General features: G+C 34.1%; 3 protein-coding genes across 3 annotated transcripts; all 3 read left to right on the top strand.

The window, feature by feature from the left end:
* Positions 1–273: 273 nt before the first annotated feature.
* LOC115955860 (protein NTM1-like 9) lies at positions 274–3,919 on the top strand. Its single transcript, XM_031074237.1, has 6 exons — positions 274–700; positions 885–1,144; positions 2,012–2,146; positions 2,261–2,614; positions 2,918–3,220; positions 3,349–3,919. Exons 1-6 carry the CDS (start codon positions 532–534, stop codon positions 3,643–3,645), a joined length of 1,518 nt encoding a protein of 505 aa, XP_030930097.1. The 5' UTR covers positions 274–531; the 3' UTR covers positions 3,646–3,919.
* Positions 3,920–6,381: 2,462 nt separating this feature from the next.
* On the top strand, positions 6,382–9,942 carry LOC115955863 (protein NTM1-like 9). The gene is made up of 6 exons (XM_031074242.1): positions 6,382–6,843; positions 7,042–7,301; positions 8,169–8,282; positions 8,396–8,686; positions 8,875–9,177; positions 9,306–9,942. Exons 1-6 carry the CDS (start codon positions 6,690–6,692, stop codon positions 9,600–9,602), a joined length of 1,419 nt encoding a protein of 472 aa, XP_030930102.1. The 5' UTR covers positions 6,382–6,689; the 3' UTR covers positions 9,603–9,942.
* A 2,125-nt stretch (positions 9,943–12,067) lies between these two features.
* LOC115955861 (NAC domain-containing protein 96-like) lies at positions 12,068–15,683 on the top strand. The gene is made up of 6 exons (XM_031074238.1): positions 12,068–12,670; positions 12,907–13,175; positions 13,792–13,926; positions 14,040–14,384; positions 14,708–14,992; positions 15,119–15,683. Exons 1-6 carry the CDS (start codon positions 12,499–12,501, stop codon positions 15,398–15,400), a joined length of 1,488 nt encoding a protein of 495 aa, XP_030930098.1. The 5' UTR covers positions 12,068–12,498; the 3' UTR covers positions 15,401–15,683.
* Positions 15,684–21,454: the final 5,771 nt, after the last annotated feature.

The raw sequence follows: 21,454 nt of genomic DNA, 5'->3' as shown, positions 1-21,454 counted from the left end.
TGAACCAAATATAGTTCAGCACCCTTGACCAAATGTACCAGTACAATTATTTTATACTCCACAAGACACCAAGAAATCTAGAACATTTGGAAAGGCAAGTCCAGATTCCATACGCGGTATGTACGGAAGGACAATGGAGAAGTAAGACACGGCTAAGAAAATAGAAATGGGATCCACAACCGCACAGTACAGGAGCACTGCGTGTCAACGTGTCATAGACCAATCCAAAACTGTCTCAATCTTTGTCAGACTCAGAGTTTGGTGATAGCTTCTAAACTAAGCTGAAGACTTACGCTCAAGTCAAGTCAATGGCCCTCCCTCTAATTATTTCATTACTCTCAAAACACACTGGCTTCTCTGCTCACTCCTGCTTCTTCTAATATCAAATTTTCCAGTTCAAACCAGACATAACACATAGCTCTTTAGTACTTGTTACTATCTTTTGCTTACTGTTGTTGTTGGGGTTCTTTGTTTCGTTATTTATAGTTTCTCTGCTTTAACGAAAGTTGAAGTTTACGAGAGATAACAAGCATGACATCTTCTGGAAGATTAGAGGTACCGGTGGGATATAGATTCCACCCAACCGATGAAGAATTGGTCAACCACTATCTGAGGTTCAAAATGCAAGGCGACAAGGAATACGAAGTCCGAGCCATCGGTGAAGTTAATATCTGCAAATACGAGCCTTGGGATTTACCTGGTACTCACTTATCTTACTGACCCAAGTGCCAAAAATTAATCTTTTTTACTTGTTGCAATCCACTCTGTTCTTGCTAAGCTCTCAATGGTCTTAGTTATTCAATTTTCAAGTAAGAATTGGTCTTAATGTGTTTCATCAAAGTTTGAGATTTTGTATTGAATTAAAGGTCTTGTCTCTTGTGCAGGGTTATCAATGATCGAGACAGAGGACCATGAATGGTTCTTCTTTTGTGCCCGGGAAATCAACCGATCCCGTGCGAACAGGGCGACCAAGAGAGGCTACTGGAAATCCACCGGGAGGGATAGGAATATCAGGGTTAAAGGAACCAACAATGTGATTGGTACAAAGAAGACTTTGGTGTTCCATGAAGGTCGTGTTCCAAATGGGCGCAGGACCTCTTGGGTTATACATGAGTATCAGCCAGCTACCTTTCCTCCTCACCAGGTTAATCTTCATTTTATGCCCTTATCCAATTTTTTTTCACTAATTGCTATACATCTCTCTCTTTGGATGAAGATTGATGCTGTTGAATTTATGAATTTGTATTAAGATTATGGTAGGAATACACTTCCTTGCTTTTATACACGTTTGATTGTGTTTGGACTATGCTGCAATTAATGTCATTGTACCTATGAATATCATTCATATTTTGCTAGTATCCATTCAGTCTCCATTTTTTTTTTCAAATTTGGTTGAGGCAATCTGATTTAACCTTGAGTAATTGTGTCCTTGAATTGTGCTTTAAGCATTTAATGAATTATGCCTAAATTAGAATCTTGGTTTTAGTTAAGACTTGTTTGTTTAGCCAAGAAAAAATTAGTAAGCATTGCAAGACAAATTTGTTAAACTGGTGGAATCGCATGCTCTGGACCTGTATGCAGCTAGAACTAGAAGATTGCTCTATCTATGAAAAATAATTGGTGAAGTTGTATTTTCACATCAGGCACTTGCTAATCACATTCATACACTTGCTTTTGCATAACTATTGTGCATTACTATGAAGTTCAACACCTCCTTGCTAAGATTTTCTCATTGCCGCCAACTTACTTTGTTTCATTATTATTGTTTGCAAGAAGAAATTGGTGACTTGTTTTTATCTCTGAAAACTAGTCTTTCTTAAACAGATAAAGTATATTTCTAGTACTTGATGCCTAATGTCATCCTAGACAGTCATTGACACAATTAGAAGAGTATAGTTTATATGCTTCTGATATTGATGTTTGAATTTTTTATGGTACTGTTTTTTTTTTCCTGAAACTTCTGTTATTTACTACCACCAAGTGATATCAGTTCATTCTCCAACTTGTGCAGAAAGCTTTTGTCCTCTGCCGCTTATTTAAAAAAGCAGATGTGAGGACTAATGAGGCTCCCTGTGATGATGTTGATGTAAGCAGCTATGCTGCTTCTGATTTTGAAGGTCAGGTGCCAGGGCATACAATTCCAGAGGTAAGAAGGAGCTTGACTTATGCTGAAATTATTTCATACTTCCAATATCAACTTCTTCATGTAAACCTTGGGGAAGCATTTTTGGAACTGATGCCTTCTTGTTTATGATTTTAGAATTACGAATTCAATCGGGTAGATGCAGGCCTGGCATCAGTCCATCAACATCAGCGACAGGATTATGACATCGCTTCCTCATTGCAGTTAGAAGAATACAATCAGCAAGAACCTCCAGATCTGGATCCCATAATTACTGATGACTTTGATTATGATGTAATGAAATATCTGTCTGATGATACTGAACAGGAAGAGGATCAGTTTGTCAATTCACTTTTCAACCAGCAGGATGAGTATACCTTAGAAGAAGTCAGGCAATCCAATGATTCCAGGGCACCAGATTCACCAATAACGATATACTATGATGGTGGTGAACTAAGCAGTGATTCGGACACTGACACAACCCAAGCACCGGTAAATATATATTCTCCAATACCTGCTATTAAAGGATATATCTTTAATAGCTTGTGAATCACAAATCTCTATAGCAGAATATTACTAGGAGCGTTGTAATAATATGAATCTCATATTACTACAATGTTATGTAATATTCTCCTATTGATACGAAAATTTTGAGCTCTGTGTATATTTTGCACCAGTCAGTACCCATACTTTGCCACATTTCTTGCAGTGTAGTCTTTCAGAACAACTTTTTTGGACCTTCTTGTTTAGGATGCTTGGAAATTTAAATTTCGTTTTCATTTTTATATGTTACAGCACCAGCGAATACATATGATTAACAGTGGAACTGCATCCTCGTCTAACCGTGGCCAGTACAAAGAAAAAAGAAATGGTGTCGTGCTTGATGATTTCTTGGGACTTGATTCTTCTTCTGTCGACTCAGCTGCATATATCCCTCGCGTGCGCAGCACTCAATCACAGGGTCTACGATCTCCTACAAGCATAGGAGCCTTCGATCTTCAATATCAACCAAGCGTCTGCCACTCTGAAGTACAGAGAGCTGCTCCTAGAGAATTCCAACAGCAGAGTAGCAGTCTTAAAGTAGTATCCCTTCAGAAGGTGAGAGAATTGAGTTGCAGCAGAACATGAATGGATTATTGTCTCTACTGAGATTGTCTTAAATGGAAGAAAAAAATTCAGGATGTATATGATATTATGTTTTGACTCCATAGGATTTCTTTTTGCAGGCCAAAGATGCTTCAAGGCTCAGTATTACTACCAATCTGCCCCAGAAAGAAAGATCCATTACGGAATCTGACAAAGAGCAGAAATTGGGTCAAGGCACCAATGCAAATAATAGTCCTAAGTCGAAAAAGGTTAGGTCAGCGGGCAGTGATCGGAAGGGTTCCCTCATTTTCCAAGAGACATCTCAAAAAGGCCATGAATCTACTCCGCCCTTGGTGTATGTTGTCAAAATACTCATAGGTATATTTTTGTTTGTGTTCTTTATTCGGAATATGCTGCTATATGGGAACTGGTGCTAAACTTCGTAAAAAAAAAAAAAAAAAAAAGACACATTTCAGTCCGTTTCACCCAAGTATTGCAATATTTATGGGTTATATTTTGCTACATTTCGTTACAAGAAGACATACAGTGCCCAGATGTATGCGTATATCTATGGCACGTGTATAGTGTCAGTGTTTCATTTTTCATTTTGTAAATATGGCTTGATTGTACTAATGTCATATTTTTACTTGAGGTTTGAGGATTTTGTGAACATTAATGTTGAATGGAAAATTTTATATATGGTTTTTGTCATGATTAGATTTGCATTTTGGAAATTATTGCTGCAATTTTTCACTTCATGTTTGTGCGAAATTGGTTTCTAAATCTAATGGCTCAAAATCAGAACAGGGATATGCTGTTGAACAGTAGAGACATTTGATTGACTTGGCAGTATTTTCTGTTTCATGATCATTTTGTTGATTAGCAATTGATGCCACATTCCACCTAAAGCTTCCATGGCCAGGATAAAGGCTTTCCCACCCTTTCCAAATTTTTGTTAGCTAACAATCAGAAATTGGTCTCCGTGTGAGTCTTGCTTCCATTCCAAGATTTCGCATGGTTCCCTACACCTATAGTTTACTATGGTTTGCCTACTTTGTAGCTGGTTGTGGGGTTCAGTCAGTGTGCTAAAAGTCTAAAACTCTCTCTCTCTCATTTTGGTGACTGAATGAAGCTATTGGACAACTCTCCTAGTGAAGGATTCAGCTATAAGATGCATCTATCTGTCACCTAAACAAAGCCTTCTAAACAAGGCGGTGCTCCTCCCTAAGAAGGAAAATTCCCGACTAGTTCTCCCTAAAATCGTGATTTTTGTTTCTTGCTTATCTACAATATATCTAATATCTTATATTTTAACATATTAAGGCGAAAGCTAAGAGATTGTTCGATTTTGAAAGAAAAATACTAAAATTATTACAAATTAGTATGCAACAACAATGAATGTAATAGACTTTAAGCCCCTGAATCTACCTCCCACCTTAGGCAATTTGGTTTGGCAGACACAAACCACACATTGTGTTAAGTATTTCGTTTGGCTCTGTCTTCATAACAATGCCCCTGTTTACTACTGCTACTTGTTAAAGAAGGATATGTTATTCATTAGAATTTAAATAAATAAAAAAAGAAAAGAAAAAAAGAGTTTAAGAAAGAGATGTTATTGAAAGGCTGACACATCATCCATAAACAAAGAGCCCAACCAAAAATTTTATTTTAGGCTGGCCATAGTATAAAAAGAATAAATTTATATGAATTTATAATTGGGGGCATATTCGATGTGCAATTTAATTTTGGGAGGTCGTTGCAAGAATTTTATAAAACTAATCTTATTTAAAGTTTAAGTTGGTAAAAACTTTTAACTTTTAGCTTTTAAATTTTTTGTCTCAGTTTTTTTTTTAATTATTTTTTTATCTATATTTTTAAATATATATATATATATATATATTATTTTTTAGCTTTTTGTCATACATTTTAATACATTTTTATTTTTGTATACAAGTTAGAATTCTACTTTAGTCTAATCTAAGTGTATATGTTTGTGAAACTCATTCATGGAGACTTGAACCCCGGCCCTTGCCCCCCACACTCCACAAACACTTATATTTGTAGAATGACCATCGTACCAAGGGTGTGAGGTGGTCATTTTAATACTCTAAAGGTTACTAAAAAGTAAAAACTATAATTTTTTTTTTATATCATATTTCGTACATAAAGTACCTGAAAATACCCCGACAGACATTTATAAAGGCTGAAAATCAATTTTTACCTAAAACAACACCTAGCTTAACCTAATTATACTCTAATCACATATCATGACAAACTTTGCTCACCGTATTAAAATTGTCGCTTTGTTTGGACATTGAGAGCAAAATATAATTACTTTATTTTATTAAATTATATTTATTTTGAGTGAATTATGACATATCGATTTGTAAAATTTATATAATAAAAAATTGATAGTAAATTTATCTTTGTTCATGATATTCTTGAATGATGAATCTATATATAACTACTTAAATATAAATAAAGTGCATTTTATTATAAGATATACTAACTATATAAAAATATGATCCTAACTCTTTTTATCTTAATTTTATTTCAAATAATTTAAATTTTAATATTTAGAAGGAAAAAAAAAACTATTAACCTTTACTTTTTTTTAATTTTTGTTATAAAAAGAGAAATGTTAACTGGTAGTATAAGGTTTTTGTTAAGGAAATTTTATTATGGGGTTCACCTAATAAAAAATTATTATAAATTGATGAAATGATAGAAAATAAAATTCAAAAAGTTTGCTTTATTAGCTCCACACCCTATAAAATTAGTTAAAAATTTGATTTTATTGACATAAAATTGCTTCCACCACCTTGCATATCCGTTAACACTACCCTTATAAAAATAAACTGCTGAAAACAATCAATTACCTAAACAAATGGACATAATGAAATGAATCAAATATGGTACAGCGCCCTTGACCAAATGTACCTGTACAATTATTATATACTCCACAAAACACCAAGAAATCTAGAACATTCGGAAAGGCAAGTCCAGATTCCATACGCGGTATGTACGGACGGACAATGGAGAAGTAAGACACGGCTAAGAAAATAGAAATGGGATCCACACCCCCACAGTACAGAGCACTACGTGTCGACGTGTCATAGAGCAATCCAAAACTGTCTCAATCTTTGTCAGAGTGCTCGGAGACTCAGCTTCTAAACTAAGCTGATGACTTACTCTCAACTCAAGTCAATGACCCTCACTATAATTTTTTCATTACTCTCAAAATACACTGTCTTCTCTGCTCTCTACTGCTTCTTCTAAAATAAAATTTTCCAGTTCAAACCAGACATAACACATAGCTCTCTATTACTTGTTACTATCTTTTGCTTACTATTGTTGTTGTTGGGGTTCTTTGTTTCTTTTGCTTACTATTGTTGTTGTTGGGGTTCTTTGTTTCCTGTTTTTATGGTTTGTTTACTTTAGTAAAAGTTGAAGTTTACGAGAGACGACTTCTGAAACTGGAATGGAATCAATACCGGTGGGATTTAGATTCCACCCAACCGATGAAGAATTGGTCAGCTACTATCTGAAGCTCAAAATGCAAGGCGACAAGGACTATGAAGTCCGAGCCATCAGTGAAGTTAATATCTGCAAACATGAGCCTTGGGATTTACCCGGTACTCACTTATCTTACTGACCCAAGTGCCAGAAATTAATCTTTTTTACTTAACTTGTTGCAATCCACTCTGTTCTTGCTAAGCTCAATAGTATTAGTTATTCAATTTTCAATTTCAGAATTGGTGTTAATGTGTTTCATCAAAGTTTGAGGTTTTGTAATGAATTAAAGGTCTTGTCTCTTGTGCATGGTTGTGCAGGGTTATCAGTGATCAAGTCAGATGACCAAGAATGGTTCTTCTTTTGTGCCCGGGAAATCAACCGATCCCGAGTGAACAGGGCGACCAAGAGAGGCTACTGGAAATCCACCGGGAGGGATAGGAAAATCAGGGCTAAAGGAACCAACACTATAATTGGTACAAAGAAGACTTTGGTGTTCCATGAAGGTCGTGTTCCAACTGGGGCCGGGACCTCTTGGGTTATACATGAGTATCAGTCAGTTGCCTTTCATCATCACGAGGTTAATCTTCATGTTATGCTCTTATAAATTTTTTCACTAATTGCTGTCTCTCTTTGGATGAAGATTGTTGCTGTTGAATTTATGAATTTGTATTAAGATTACGGTAAAAATACATTTCCTTGCTTTTATACACGTTTGATTGTGTTTGGACTATGCTGCAATTAATGTCATTGTACCTATGATCAATATCATTCATATTTTGCTAGTATCCATTCAGTCTCCATTTTTTTTTCAAATTTGATTGAGGTAATCTGATTTGACCTTGAGTAATTGTGTCCTTGAATTGTGCTTTAAGCATTTAATGAATTACGCCTAAATTAGAATCTTGGTTTTAGTTAAGACTTGTTTGTTTAGCCAAGAAAAAATTAGTAAGCATTGCAAGACAAATTTATTAAACTGGTGGAATCGCATGCTCTGGACCTGTATGCAGCTAGAACTAGAAGATTGCTCTATCTATGAAAAATAATTGGTGAAGTAGTATTTTCACATCAGGTACTTGCTAATCACATTCATACACTTGCTTTTGCATAACTATTGTGCATTACCATGAAGTTCAACGCCTCTTTGCTAAGATTTTCTCATTGCCACCAACTTACTTTGTTTCATCATTATTGTTTGCAAGAAGAAATTGGTAACTTTGATTTTATCTCTGAAAACTAGCCTTTCTTAAAAAGATAAAGTATATTTCTAGTACTTGATGCCCAATGTCATCCTAGACAGTCATTGACACGATTAGAAGAGTATAGGTTATATGCTTCTGATGTTGATGTTTGAAATTTTTATTGTACTGTTTTTTTTTTTTTTTTTTTTTTACTTATGTTATTTACTACCACTAAGTGATATCAGTTCATTCTCCAACTTGTGCAGAAAGCTTTTGTCCTCTGCCGCTTAAAGAGAAAAACAGATGTGAAGACTAATAAGGCTCCCCTTGATGATGCTTCTGATTTTGAAACTCAGGTGCCAGGGCATACAATTTCAGAGGTTAGAAGGAGCATGCCTTATGCTGAAATTATTTCATACTTCCAGTATCAACTTCTTCATTTAAACCTTGGGAAGCATTTTTGGAACTGATGCCTTCTTGTTTATGATTTTAGAATTACGAATTCAATCAGGTAGATGCGGGCCTGGCATCAGTCCGTCAACATCAGCGACAGGATTATGACTTTGATTTGGATCAGCAAGAACCTCCAGATCTGGATTCCATAATTACTGATGACTTTGATTTTAATTTTAGGCAATATCTGTCTGATGATAATGAACAGGAAGTGTATACCTTAGAAGCAGTCAGGCAATCCAATGATTCCAGGGCACCAGATTCACCGATAACGATATACTATGATGGTGGACTAAGCAGTGATTCAGACACTGACACAGCCCAAGCACTGGTAAATATATATTCTCCAATACCTGCTGTTGAAGGATATATCTTTAATAGCTTGTGATATTTTGCACCAGTCAGTACCTATAGTTTGCCACATTTCTGGCAGTGTAGTCTGTCAGAACAACTTTTTTGGACTTTCTTGTTTAGGATGCTTGGAAATTTAAATTTCGTTTTCATTTTTATATGTTACAGCACCAGCGAATGCATATGATTAACAGTGGAACTGCATCCTCATCTAACCGTGGCCAATACAAAGAAAAAAGAAATGGTGTCGTGCTTGATGATTTCTTGGGACTTGATTCTTCTTATGTCGACTCAGCTGCATATATCCCTCGTGTGCGCAGCACTCAATCACAGGGTCTACGATCTCCTCCAAGCATAGGAGCCTTCGATCTTCAATATCAACCAAGCGTCTGCCACTCTGAAGTACAGAGAGCTGCTCCTAGAAAATTCCAACAGCAGAGTAGCAGTCTTAAAGTAGTATCCCTTCAGAAGGTGAGAGAATTGAGTTGCAGCAGAACATGAATGGATTATTGTCTCTACTGAGATTATCTTAAATGGAAGAAAAAAATTCAGGATGTATATGATATTATGTTTTGACTCCATAGGATTTCTTTTTGCAGGCCAAAGATGCTCCAAGGCTCAGTATTACTACTAATCTGCCCCAGAAAGAAAGATCCATTACGGAATCTGACAAAGAGCAGAAATTGAGTCAAGGCACCAATGCAAATAATAGTCCTAAGTTGAAAAAGGTTAGGTCAGCGGGCAGTGATCGGAAGGGTTCCCTCATTTTCCAAGAGACATCTTTACAAGGCCATGAATCTAGTCCGCCCTCAGTGTATTTTGCCAAATTTCTAATAGGTATAATTTTGTTTGTGGTCTTTATTCGGGAAATGCTGCTATATGGGAACTGGTACTAAACTTCGTAAAAAAAAAAAAAAACACAAACATTTCAGTCCTTCGGAGCTCACTTATAAAAAAATTTATAGAATAAGATAAAATCATTGTCCATTTCACCTATATATTACAATTCAGATGGGTTATGTTTTGCTACATTTCATCACAAGAAGACACATGCAGTGCCCAGATGTATGCATATATCTCATAGCATGTGTATAGTGTCACAACGATAAATTTTTCATTATGTAAATAAGGCTTGATTTGTTGTCAACATGTACTAATGTCATATTTTTACTTGAGGTTTGAGGATTTTGTGAACATTAATGTTGAATGGAAAATTTTATATATGGTTTTTGTCATGATTAGATTTGCATTTTGGAAATTATTGCTGCAATTTTTCACTTCATGTTTGTGCGAAATTGGTTTCTAAATCTAATGGCTCAAAATCAGAACAGGGATATGCTGTTGAACAGTAGAGACATTTGATTGACTTGGCAGTATTTGCTGTTTCATGATCATTTTGTTGACTAGCAATTGATGCCACATTCCACCTAAAGCTTCCATGGCCAGGATAAAGGCTTTCCCACCCTTACCAAATTTTTGTTAGCTAACAATCAGAAATTGGTCTCTGTGTGAATCTTGCTTCCATTCCAAGATTTCACATGGTTCCCTACGCCTATAGTTTTCTATGGATTGCCAACTTTGTAGGTGGTTGTGGGGTTTATTCAGCGTGCTAAAAGTCTAAAACTCTCTCTCTCTCTCTCATTTTGGTGACTGAATGAAGCTATTGGACAACTCTCCTAGTGAAGGATTCAGCTATAAGATGCATCTATCTGTCACCTAAACAAAGCCTTCTAAACAAGGCGGTGCTCCTCCCTAAGAAGGAAATTCCTGACTAGTTCTCCCTAAAATCGTGATTTTTGTTTCCTGCTTATCTACGATATATCTAATACCTTATATTTTAACATATTAAAGCGAAAGCTAAGAGATTGTTCGCTTTTGAAAGAAAAATACTAAAATTATTACAAATTAGTTTGCAATAACAATGAATGTAATAGGCTTTAAGCCCCTGAATCTACCTCCCACCTCGGGCAATTTGGTTTGGCAAACACAAACCACATATTGTGTTAAGTATTTCGTTTGGCTTTGTCTTCATAACAATGCCTCTGTTTATTACTACTACTTGTTAAAGAAGGAGATGTTATTTATTAGAATTTAAATAAATAAAAGAAAAAAAGAAAAAAAGAGATTAAGAAAGAGATGTTATTGAAAGTCTGACACATCATCCATAAACAAAGAGCCCAACCAAAAATTTTATTTTAGGCTGGCCATAGTATAAAAAGAATAAATTTATATGAATTTATAATTGGGGGCATATTCGATGTGCAATTTAATTTTGGGAGGTCACAGAATTTTATAAAACTAATCTTATTTAAAGTTTAAGTTGGTAAAAACTTTTAACTTTTAGCTTTTAAATTTCTTGTCTCAATTTTTTTTTAAACTACATTTTTAAAAATATATATTATTTTTTAGCTTTTTGTCATACATTTTAATACTTTAAAGGTTACTAAAAAGTAAAAACTATAATTTTTTTATATATCATATTTAGTAAATAAGGTACCTAAAAATACCAAAGCAGACATTTATAAAGGCTGAAAATCAATTTTTTCCTAAAACAACACCCAGCTTAACCTAAGTATACTCTAATCACATATCATGACAAACTTTGCTCACCGTATTAAAATTGTCGCTTTGTTTGGACATCGAGAGCAAAATATAATTACTTTATTTTATTAAATTATATTTATTTTGAATGAATTATGACATATCGATTTGTAAAATTTATATAATAAAATTGAGAGTAAATTTATCTTTGTCCATGATATTCTTGAATCTATATATAACTACTCAAATATAAATAAAGTGCATTTTATCATAAGATATACTAACTATAAGAAATATGATCCTAACTCTTTTTTTCTTAATTTTATTTCAAATAATTTAACTTTTATTATTTAGAAGGGAAAAAAAAACTATTAACTTTTTACCTTTTTAATTTTTGATATAAAAGGAGAAATGTTAACAGGTACAATAAGGTTTTTGTTAATGTTGTTTTATTATGGGGCCCATCTAATAAATATTAGTATAAATTGATGAAATGATAGAAAATAATACTAAAATGACAAGTGAAATTCAAAAAATTTGTTTTATTAACTCTACACCTTATAAAATTAGTCAAAAATTTGACAAAAAGTTAACTTTATTAATATAAAATTGCTTTGAGCACCTTGCATACCCGTTAACACTACCCTTGTAAAAATAAACTACTGAAAAGTGAAAACAAACAATTACCTAAACAAATGTACATAATGAAATGAACCAAATATAAGTACAGCACCCTTGACCAAATGTACCTGTACAATTATTATATTCTCCACAAAACACCTAGAAATCTAGAACATTCGGAAAGGCAAATCCAGATTCCATACGCGGTATGTACGGACGGACATGGGAGAAGTAAGACACGGCTAAGAAAATAGAAATTGGATCCACACCCCCACAGTACAGAGCACTTCGTGTCAACGTGTCATAGACCAATCCAAAACTGTCTCAATCTTTGTCAGAGAGCTCAGAGACTCAGCTTCTAAACTAAGCTGAAGACTTACTCTCAACTCAAGTCAATGGCCCTCACTATAATTATTTCATTACTCTCAAAACCCACTGTCTTCTCTGCTCAATCCTGCTTCTTCTAATATAAAATTTTCCAGTTCAAACCAGACATAACACATAGCTCTTTATTACTTGTTACTATCTTTTGCTTACTATTGTTGTTGTTGTTGTTGTTGGGGTTCCTTGTTTCGTTATTTATAGTTTCTTTGCTTTAACGAAAGTTGAAGTTTACGAGAGATAACAAGCATGACATCTTCTGGAACTGGATTAGAGGTACCGGTGGGATATAGATTCCACCCAACCGATGAAGAATTGGTCAACCACTATCTGAGGCTCAAAATGCAAGGCGGCAAGGACTTCGAAGTCCGAGCCATTGGTGAAGTTAATATCTACAAACATGAGCCTTGGGATTTACCCGGTACTTACTTATCTTACTGACCCAAGTGCCAAAAATTAATCTTTTTTACTTCAATTTCAGGAGCTTGTTTTCAATCCATTCTGTTCTTGCTAAGCTCTCAATAGTATTAGTTATTCAATTTTCAAGTTAAGAATTGGTCTTATTGTGTTTATTCTACTGGATTCTTAAATAAAATTCATCAAAGTTTGAGGTTTTGTAATGAATTGAAGGTCTGTCTCTTGTGCATGGTTGTGCAGACTTATCAGTGATCCCGTCAGATGACCAAGAATGGTTCTTCTTTTGTGCCTGGGAAATCAAGTTCACTAACAGTAACCGATCGAACAGGTTGACCGAGAAAGGCTACTGGAAATCCACCGGTAAGGATAGGAAAATCAAGGCTAGAGGAACCAACAATGTGATTGGTACAAAGAAGACTTTGGTGTTCTATGTAGGTCGTGGTCGAAATGGGGTCAGGACCCCTTGGGTTATACATGAGTATAAGCCAGCTACCTTTCTTCGTCACGAGGTTAATCTTCATGTTATGCTCATATCCATTTTTTCACTAATTGCTGTCTCTCTTTGGATGAAGATTGATGCTGTTCATTTTATGCATTTGTATTAGGATTATGGTAGGAATGCATTTCCTTGTTTTTATACACGTTTGATTGTGTTTGGACTATGCTGCAATTAATGTCATTGTACCTCAGGTCAATATCGTTCATATTTTGCCAGTATCCATTCAGCGTCCATTTTTGTTCATATTTGATTGAGGCAGTCGGATCTGACCTTGAGTAATTGTGTCCTTGAATTGTGCTTTATGCATTAAATGAATCACGCCTTAATCTCTATCTATGAAAAATAATTTGTTAAGTAGTATTTTTACATCAGGCACTTGCTAATCAAATTCATACACTTGCTTTTGCATAACTATTGTGCATTACCATGAAGTTCAATGCCTCTTTGCTAACAGATAAAGTATATTTCTAGTACTTGATGCCTAATGTCATCCTAGACAGTCATTGACACGATTAGAAGAGCTTATAGCTTTATTGTACTTCTTTTCTTTTTTTCTTTTTTTTTCTCTGAAACTTCTGTTATTTACTATCACCAAGTGATATCAGTTCATTCTCCAACTTGTGCAGAAAGCTTTTGTCCTCTGCCGCTTATTTAAAAAAGCAGATGTGAGGACTAATGAGGCTCCCCGTGATGATGGTGATGTAAGCAGCTATGCTGCTTCTGATTTTGAAGGTCAGGTGCCAGGGCATACAATTCCAGAGGTAAGAAGGAGCATGCCTTATGCTGAAATTATTTCATACTTCCAATATCAACTTCTTCAAGTAAACCTTGGGAAGCATTTTTGGAACTGATGCCTTCTTGTTTATGATTTTAGATTCATGAATTCAATCGAGTAGATGCAGACCTGGCATCACTCCTTCAATCTCAGCAACAGGATTACGACTTCGCTTACTCATTGCAGTTAGAAGAAGAATACAATCACCCGGAACCTTCTGTTGTGGATGCCACATTTACTGATTGCTTTGAACAGGATTACGCCTTCGCTAATGAACAGGCAGAGGTTCAGTTTGTCAATTCATTTATCAACCAGCAGGAGGAATATACCTTTGAAGAATTCAGGCAATCCAATGATTCCAGGGCACCAGAGCCATCGATAAAGATATACTATAATGGTGGTGGACTAAGCAGTGATTCGGACACTGACACAGCCCAAGCACAGGTAAATATATATTTTCCAATGCCTGCTATTGAAGGATATATCTTTAATAGCTTGTGAATCACAAATCTCTATAGCAGAATATTACTAGGAGCGTTGTAATAATATGAATCTCATATTGCTACAATGTTATATAATATTCTCCTATAGATCTTTGAGTCTTCGGGTAGAATGAAAATTTTGAGCTCTGTTGATGTTTTGCACCAGTCAAGTATCTATACTTTGCCACATTTCTGGCAGTGTTGTCTTTCAGAACAACTTTTTTGGACTTTCTTGTTTAGGATGCTTGGAAATTTAAATTTCGTGTTCATTTCTGTATCTTACAGCACCAGCAAATGCATGTCATTAACGGTGGAACTGCATCCTCGTCTAACCGTGGCCAGTACAAAGAAAAAAGAAATGGTGTCGTTCTTGATGCTTCTTCTGTCGACTCAGCTGCAGATATCCGTCATGTGCTCAGCACTCAATCGCAGGGTCAACGATCTCCTCCAAGCATAGGAACCTTGAAGCTTCAATATCCACCAAGATCCCGCCACTCTGTAGAACAGAGAGCTGCTCCTAGAAAATTCCACCTGAAGAATAGGAGTCTTAAAGTTGTATCCATTGACAAGGTGAGAGGATTTAGCTGCAGCAGAACATGAATGGTTTATTGTCTCTACTGAGATTGTCTTAAATGGAAGAAAAAATTCAGGACGTATATGCTATTATGTTTTGATACATAGGATTTCTTTTTGCAGGCCAAAGATGTTTCAAGACTCAGTATTACTACTAATCTGCCCCAGAAAGAAAGATCCATTACAGAATCTGACAAAGAGCAGAAAATGGCTCAAGGCACCAATGCAGATAATAGTCCTAGGTCAGCGGGCAGTGATCGGAAGGGTTCCCTCATTTTCCAAGAGACAGCTCAAAAAGGCCATGAATCTACTCCGCCCTTGGTGTACTTTGTCAAAATACTCATAGGTATATTTTTGTTTGTGGTCTTTATTCGGAAAATGCTGCTATATGGGAACTGGCGCTAAACTTCGAAAAAAAAAAAAAAAAAAAAAAAAAAAAAAAACACATTTCAGTCCGTTTCACCCAAGTATTGCAATATTTATGGGTTATATTTTGCTACATTTCGTTACAAGAAGACATTCAGTGCCCAGATGTATGCGTATATCTATGGCATGTGTATAGTGTCAGTGTTTCATTTTTCATTTTGTAAATATGGCTTGATTGTAATAATGTCATATTTTTACTTGAGGTTTGAGGATTTTGTGAACATTAATGTTGAATGGAAAATTTTATAAATGGTTTTTGTCATGATTAGATTTGCATTTATATATGTGGTTTGGAAATTATTGCTGCAATTTTTCACTTCATGTTTGTGCTATATTGGTTTCTAAATCTAATGGCTTAACATCAGAACAGGGATATGCTATTGAACAGTAGAGACATTTGATTGACTTGGCTATATTCTGTTTCATGATCATTTTGTTGATTAGCAATTGATGCCACATTCTACCTAAAGCTTCCATGGCCAGGATAAAGGCTTTCAGCTGCTCCTACCCTTTCCAAATTTTTGTTAGCTAATCAGAAATTGTTCTGTGTGTGAGTCTTGCTTCCATTCCTAGATTTCACGTGGTTCCCTACGCCTATTGTTTTCTATGGTTTGCCAACTGTTTAGGGGATTGTGGGGTTCAGTCAGCGTGCTAAAAGTCTAAAACTATCTCTCTCTCTCTCTCTCTCTCATTTTGGTGACTGAATGAAGCTATTGGACAACTCTCCTAGTGAAGGATTCAGCTATAAGATGCATCTATCTGTCACCTAACAAAGCCTTCTAAACAAGGCGGTGCTCCTCCCTTAGAAGGAAAATTCCCGGCTAGTTCTCCCTAAAATCGTGATTTCCATCACTTATCTACAATATATCTAATACCTTATATTTTAACATATTAAAGCAAAAGCTAAGAGATTGTTCGATTTTGAAAGAAAAATACTAAAATTATTACAAATTAGTTTGCAACAACAATGAATGTAATAGGCTTTAAGCCCCTGAAATTACCTCCCACCTTGGGCAATTGGGTTTGGCAGACACAAACCACACATTATGTTAAGTATTTCGTTTGACCTCTGACTTCGTAACAATGCTCTGTTTATGAAATACTGAGCTCCAGAGGTAGTATCACCCGTATGCACCATTTGCAATAACAAAATAGAATCTATAGGACATGTTCTTAGTGACTGTCCATTTGCAACAGACTTCTAGGAAAAGATGACTATTCCACTTACTACTTTTTGTTCTTTTTCTTTACATTGGGTTGGAGGGACTGGCTCAAATTTTATTGCACTAAATCTGTGCATGTTATGAAGACATAGGCATTTGGAAATTACTAAACTTTATACATACATACATATATATATCTCAACTATCCCACGTATTGCATGGACCTGCGACTATTGTTCTCTTAAAATGTTGAATTATCTAAATATAACTTACAATATAGGACCGGAGAGAGTATTTATTTTATTAAAAGATTGCCTCAAACTGATTGTAGAAACCAATGTTGTCCCCATATTTTTCCAAGAAGGAGATGAAAATCTTTAAAGGATGAATTTTTTCAAAATGGATCATGGATTCATTAAGCTAGTTTAAGAAAACGATAAATAAGATCCATTTAGGAAAAGTCTTAAGTTTACCTCAAAAGAAATATTATAAACTCTTATAGGTAGTTTAGATACTCAATAAAGTTATTATCTAATTATTTTCTTTATTATAAAGCCATAAAGGACAACATTTATAGGAGATATTTTTCTAAGTTTCTTTTTTTTTTTTATTCCTAGTAAATTGATGATTTGAGGAAGGATAAGAATCGAATGAGTGGTTTTGATTGTTTAATACATCTTTTGAAGAGAATATATGAAAGTGGGGAACATAACAAACCACCAAAAAGGAGGCCAAAAGACCATTGAGCATATGTTTGTTTGGTTTCGTAAAGGTAAAATGAGAGGATATGAGATGGGCTCAAAGCTTAGGCAGCAAGTTAATGTCCCACCGAATATTTCCAAGACAAATTCAAAGGAAATTATTACTACTACTTGTTAAAGAAAGAGATGTTATTCATTTAAAAAAAAAAAAATAGAAAGAGTTAAGAAAGAGATGTTATTGAAAGTCTGACACATCATCCATAAACAAAGAACCCCACCAAAAATTTTATTTTATGCCAGTCATAGTAAAAAGCATAAATTGATATAAATTTTGGGAGGTCGCTACAAGAATTGTATAAAACTAATCTTATTTAAAGTTTAGTTGGCAAAAACTTTAAGTTTTTAGCTTATAAATTTAATGAAACTACCTTTTTAAAAATATATATGTTATTTGTTAGCTTATTTTAATATTCTAAATTAAAATTACTAAAAACTTTAATTTTTTATATTATATTTTAATAATTTTTTAATATTCTATAATAAAATTGGTAGTAAATTTATCTTTGTTCATGATATTCTTGAATGATGAATCTATATATATCTACTCAAATATAAATAAAGTGCATTTTATCATAAGATATACTAACTTTATGAAAATATGATCCTAACTCTTTATATCTTAATTTTATTTCAAATAATTTAACTTTTAGTATTTAGAAGGAAAAAAAAAACCATTAACTTTTACCTTTTTAATTTTTGTTATAAAAAGAAAAATGTTAACTGGTACTGTAAGGTTTTTGTTAAGGAAGTTTTATTATGGGGTTTACCTAATAAAAAATTAGTATAAATTGATGAAATGATAGAAAATGACATTCAAAAAGTTTACTTTATTAGCTCCACACCCTATAAAATTAGTCAAAAAATTGACTTTATTGACATAAAATTGCTTCGAGCACCTTGCATACCCGTTAACACTACCCTTATAAAAATAAACTGTTGAAAACAAACAATTACCTAAACAAATGGACATAATGAAATGAATCAAATATAGTACAACACCCTTGACCAAATGTACCTGTACAATTATTATATACTCCACAAGACACCAAGAAATCTAGAACATTTGGAAAGGCAAGTCCAGATTCCATACGCGGTATGTACGAAAGGACAATGGAAAAGAAAGGACCAAAATTGGAATTTAACCATGATTTCCCAACTATTTAGTTAGTAGGCCCAGTTTTCAAACTATATTATTTACTAACATCTCGAGTCTCAAAGACTCGATTTTGGGCCTATAAATCGAGTCTTTGAGGCTTGGTTTTCATGTTTTAATCAAATCTGACCTGGTAGGAGGTCTACTTGGAAATCGAGTCTTAGAGACTCGATTTCCTACGTGGCATCCACGTGACGATCTGGCTATGACGTGGTTGAACCACGTGGAAGACTGGGAAACCGAGTCTCTAAGACTCGGTTTCAAATAGGGGTCTTTTTTAAAATTAACGCTTCACTCACCCTCTCTCTCACACAGACCAGTCTCACCCTCTCACTCTCACACTTCAGCACCTCTCTTACTCACCCTCTTCTCTCACTCAGTCTATTTCACATTCATCATCCTCGCCGAAAGATTTGATAAAGCCACAGCGAGGTGTACAGAGCTTTGATAAAGTCTCCACTCTCACTCACAGAGCTTTGAGTTCCTTCAATCTATGTGGTCTCTCAAAACTTAAAAAAAAAGGTGAGTTGCTTCAAAGTGTGTTTCACTTTCACCGTTTGGTTGTCGGGAAACAGCGGGAAAAATCAAAGAAACTTTGGTTTCAATTCGTTTTTTTCTATTTTGGTTTCTGTTTTGAATTTCTAATAGAACTGTTAAAAAAGATCAAAACTTTATTGTTTTTTGAGATCAGATTATGTTTCTGGGTTTGTTTATATTTGCTGAGGATTTAATTTTAGTGCTTTGTTGATCAAAATTTACTTTGATCTAAGTTTGATTTGGTCAGTTATGGTAAATTGTTACTAAGAATGGAAAAATTGGAGATATATAAATATAAATATATATATATATATATACTTATTTATATACTTGTTGGGATACTGAAGTACATGTGTTTCTTTTAGGTATTAAACCATCGAATGAAGCCATAATAAACTTGCTCAAGTATTAAAACACATATCAATGGATAGTGACATCAAATGAAAATCTAATATAATAATCCAAAACCAAGCTTTAAGTCTCTAATTTTTTAGTATTTCATTACTCTTACAGATTCAAGTTAATGTAAATCAGTCTGCTTGTGAACTTAATTTAACTTACTTAAAAGTCTCCAATTGGCATAAAACTTAATATGAACAACCATACATATGATTAGTTCATACTCTATAAATTTCAGTTCAGTCTCATTTCTCAATGATTAATTAAAATTTGTACAAGCCCTTAAACTCAATTCCGTCAAAGATAGATTAAGGGTCAGAATGAAAAACTCATAACACATTCAATACTAGTCCAATTTCTTTGATACTTGATTCATTTGAAACAAATGGATGTAATATTTCATACAATTCAAACTAGGTCTCAAAATTTAGTCTATAGAAATTAACATAATTTTTAATCACAAGCTGTACATAATTTGTATAGGAAACAACAGTGCACATTAGTCTTGTAAATTTGTAAAACATGCACAAATGGAGTTCTTTCAACATGGAAAGATATGATTCAAAATGAGGAAATTTGCTTAAAGATAGGGTAGCCCCTATTGATGAAAAAATCAGAAAAATCATGTTCAGAGGAGAAAGACTAATGCACCGGCATGAAAGAGTGAGTTGATCCAAGTTGAAAGAACAAAAAAGAGGTAGAGGAAGACCAAAAATCATAAGTAGAAGTAATAAAAAAGGACATGTCAATGAACAAAGTAATAGATCATATGAATTTAGATAGAATAGGATGGAAAAAAAAATAATACATGAGGCTAACCCTAACTAATCTAGTGAGGATCCATAGCCAACCCCAAAATTTTGAAACTAAGGCTTTATTGATGTTGTAAAGGATTAAGGTTGTTGTTCAGGACTAATGGGTAATTTTGAACATTTAATACCATGACAGTATTTTCACCCAATGATTTAATTGGGGAAAAAATGCCCTTAAATTTTTTTTTAGAAAAGGGATTAAGAATTTTGAAAATTATTATATATGAAAAGAGGGTATATTTTCTTAGAATAAAAATAATTAGTCTAGTTGAATCTAATGTACATGAAACAGAAAAGGCAGGTATTGAATACAGAATAAACACACCCTACCATGGTAGACATGCACCATAACCTCCTATGTCTGGGAACTAACAAGATCATAAAAACAGCAAAAAAGTATTAAACCTCTATCAAGGAGCACAGCCACAAAACCTTTCAACCAATGACTCATATAAAAGAGGAGATACGTAGAAGACAGATTCAAATGCATAGTGAGAACAAGATCTTAAATCAGTGAACTTATGAGAAGAAAAAAAAAAAAAAAATATATATATATATATATATATAAAGAATTGCAAATATTGGAGCTAAATCAGAAAATAAATTTGGCAAAATTAAACTAATATTGCTGACTACAACTCTTGTAGGAATGAGGTAGTAGTTAAAAAGGCTATGGTGGTGAAGAACTAGAGATTACACAACAGTAATGAAACATGATGAATTTTTTTTATTATCAAATTGCACCTACCAAGGAAAGTATATAACAAACAAAGATAGAGCAAAAAAAGAATATATATATATATATATATATTTTTTTTTTTTCAACAATCATATATCACCAAAGGTGGCTTGATTATGTTATTTGAGTAGTCAAAGATAATTATAAACATCCCCATCATGATTGGTTCTTATTCTAATCAATGATTTTTATTTTTTTATTGGTAAGTTGCACACACACACACCCAGTGTGTCTTGAATGCACAACCTCACCCTCCACCTTGCTCTTACAAGGGAAAGAATTGTCAATTGAGCTATAGCTTATTGGCTTCTAATTAATGAAACTATCGGATTTAACAGCTTATAAAATTACTAAAGCCCTTTAAAGACATCCATACTAATCATTCAGTGGACAACCACAGCTCAAACTACAAGTAATGCAAGACCATTGATAGAGTACATTAGCCCTATCAATGAGGTAGCTATAGCAA

This window comes from Quercus lobata, chromosome 8 (assembly GCF_001633185.2).
Source record: "Quercus lobata isolate SW786 chromosome 8, ValleyOak3.0 Primary Assembly, whole genome shotgun sequence".
NCBI lineage: Eukaryota > Viridiplantae > Streptophyta > Magnoliopsida > Fagales > Fagaceae > Quercus > Quercus lobata.
Note: the sequence above shows the minus strand (reverse complement) of the source record. Positions and strands in the feature narration are given on the sequence as shown.

Coding starts and splice junctions, on each gene's coding strand:
- LOC115955863 (XM_031074242.1), top strand. CDS start 6,690: ATGGAATCAATACCGGTGGGATTTAGATTCCACCCAACCGATGAAGAA. Junction 8,687..8,874: donor CTGACACAGCCCAAGCACTG/GTAAATATATAT, acceptor TATATGTTACAG/CACCAGCGAATGCATATGAT. Junction 9,178..9,305: donor AAGTAGTATCCCTTCAGAAG/GTGAGAGAATTG, acceptor TTCTTTTTGCAG/GCCAAAGATGCTCCAAGGCT.
- LOC115955860 (XM_031074237.1), top strand. CDS start 532: ATGACATCTTCTGGAAGATTAGAGGTACCGGTGGGATATAGATTCCAC. Junction 701..884: donor CGAGCCTTGGGATTTACCTG/GTACTCACTTAT, acceptor TCTCTTGTGCAG/GGTTATCAATGATCGAGACA. Junction 2,615..2,917: donor CTGACACAACCCAAGCACCG/GTAAATATATAT, acceptor TATATGTTACAG/CACCAGCGAATACATATGAT.
- LOC115955861 (XM_031074238.1), top strand. CDS start 12,499: ATGACATCTTCTGGAACTGGATTAGAGGTACCGGTGGGATATAGATTC. Junction 13,176..13,791: donor CTACCTTTCTTCGTCACGAG/GTTAATCTTCAT, acceptor CAACTTGTGCAG/AAAGCTTTTGTCCTCTGCCG. Junction 13,927..14,039: donor CAGGGCATACAATTCCAGAG/GTAAGAAGGAGC, acceptor TTATGATTTTAG/ATTCATGAATTCAATCGAGT.